General features: G+C 34.0%; 1 gene segment (V, D, J or C); it reads right to left on the bottom strand.

The window, feature by feature from the left end:
- Positions 1-617: 617 nt before the first annotated feature.
- Positions 618-1126, bottom strand: LOC132847886 (T cell receptor alpha variable 36/delta variable 7-like; the record flags this gene model as incomplete). The annotated part of the segment is given in 2 exon segments: positions 618-949; positions 1087-1126. Coding segments are annotated over 2 exon segments (372 nt in total), but the record flags the coding sequence as incomplete, so codon positions are not given.
- Between the last annotated feature and the right edge of the window lie 547 nt (positions 1127-1673).

Raw genomic sequence — 1673 nt, 5'->3', positions numbered from 1 at the left:
TATTTGAACTGTTTGGATCTGAAAGGCATCTGTGTAGCATGATTAGCATGTTGTTTTTAAATAGTAAAGTCCTGTATTAATTTTGTGTGTTGACATGGCTTGTCTCTCCTGAAGGTTACAAGAAAGAGAGATGAATCAGTAAGTTTTAAATTTGACATTTTAACAAATAACAATGTTAACAGATTCTACAAAGAGAAAGGTAATTTGCACACAGTTATAATTCACTGACTAACAGGTAGTAATCTGTTGCTGTTGCAGATCACAGCTTGCAATAAAGCCTGTTTACGAAGCCCTCACAAATCTGAAAAGAGAAAAACAGACCAAGAATCAAAAAATAAGTCCTATAAATCTGTGCAAAAGAGTATTAAATAGCACCAGTGATTATATAGTTTTTGTAAAGAAATTCAGTATATAACACTGTTTCAACACTGTCTTACAGAACTTAGAGACACCTGCACCATATATAGTGTGTAAATATATATATAAAACACAAGAACTGCCTGGCAACAGCACACACATTCTATAAAATGTAAATTATAGGAAGAGGAACATTTACTTACTAGTTTTGCTTATTTGCTTTGACATATGAAATATAAAAAAATTGTGTGTTCGTTTTTGTACAGTGCAGCTGGATTTCCTGTCACTGTGGGCTGCAGAGCACAGTAGTATAGAGCAGAGTCTGATACAGCAGCAGAGGAGATGATCAGATTCACACGTTTATTTTTATCATCAACTTCAGCAGACAGACGTGGTGGCATTGGGTCACTTTTAAATCCAGTTGGAGTGATAAAAAAGAGGAACTCAGGTTTAGATTTTGGAGTTTGTTTGTACCACTGCAGGTTATTTACTGAACCACTGTTTTTGTAGCTGCAGGACAGAGTAACATTATCACCTTCATCTACAGCTTTATGAATGAAAAGTGGCTCTATTGGATCTGCCATGGAGTCACCTGTCATAGAAAAGAGAACATAATATTTTTCTTTTTGAGTTACAAAACTAAGACTCATATTCTGATTTTTCTTACATCACACAGGCTAATCAGTCATTAACACTGTTCCTTTCTGAAAAAGATCAATGTTAACTTACCTAATGAAACCCACAGACACATGAATATAAGAGTGAACATGATGACTGATGTCTTTCTCTACACCATTACATTGGCATTTTAAAGGTTGATGCAGCTCCACCCCTCAGCATCATGTCACCAGTGTTGTTGACAGATTATTGACTTACTGCATCTTGACATTACATTCTCACATGTGGAATCTGTTATTTCTCATTCATCTCATTAAGGTTTTACATTTTTAAAGTCATTTATGGCAACATGCCACATTAGACTTAGTCCAATGTCAAATGGGTTAGACGAAAAATAAAAAATAAAATCGACTCAAATTTGATCATTCATCAGCAAATATCTGAAAGCTTTATTCTCAATGTAAAAATGAATAATATCACCAACAGAACCGATAAATACACTGTAGTTTTTTCGAGAAACAATAAAAATCCACATTTTGTGTACAGTTTATTGAACTTTTGTTGAAAGAGACATGGTTGTACAGTGAGTATAGCACATTTTTATTTGGGGCTGGTTTTATTGCTGTATCCTGCCCTCTTGTGGAATAACACATTCAAATTTTCTTTAGAATATTTTCATTAATTCTTTCCAAAAGATG

Source organism: Tachysurus vachellii, chromosome 7 (genome assembly GCF_030014155.1).
Source record: "Tachysurus vachellii isolate PV-2020 chromosome 7, HZAU_Pvac_v1, whole genome shotgun sequence".
In the NCBI taxonomy this organism is placed as follows: Eukaryota; Metazoa; Chordata; class Actinopteri; order Siluriformes; family Bagridae; genus Tachysurus; species Tachysurus vachellii.
Note: the sequence above shows the minus strand (reverse complement) of the source record. Positions and strands in the feature narration are given on the sequence as shown.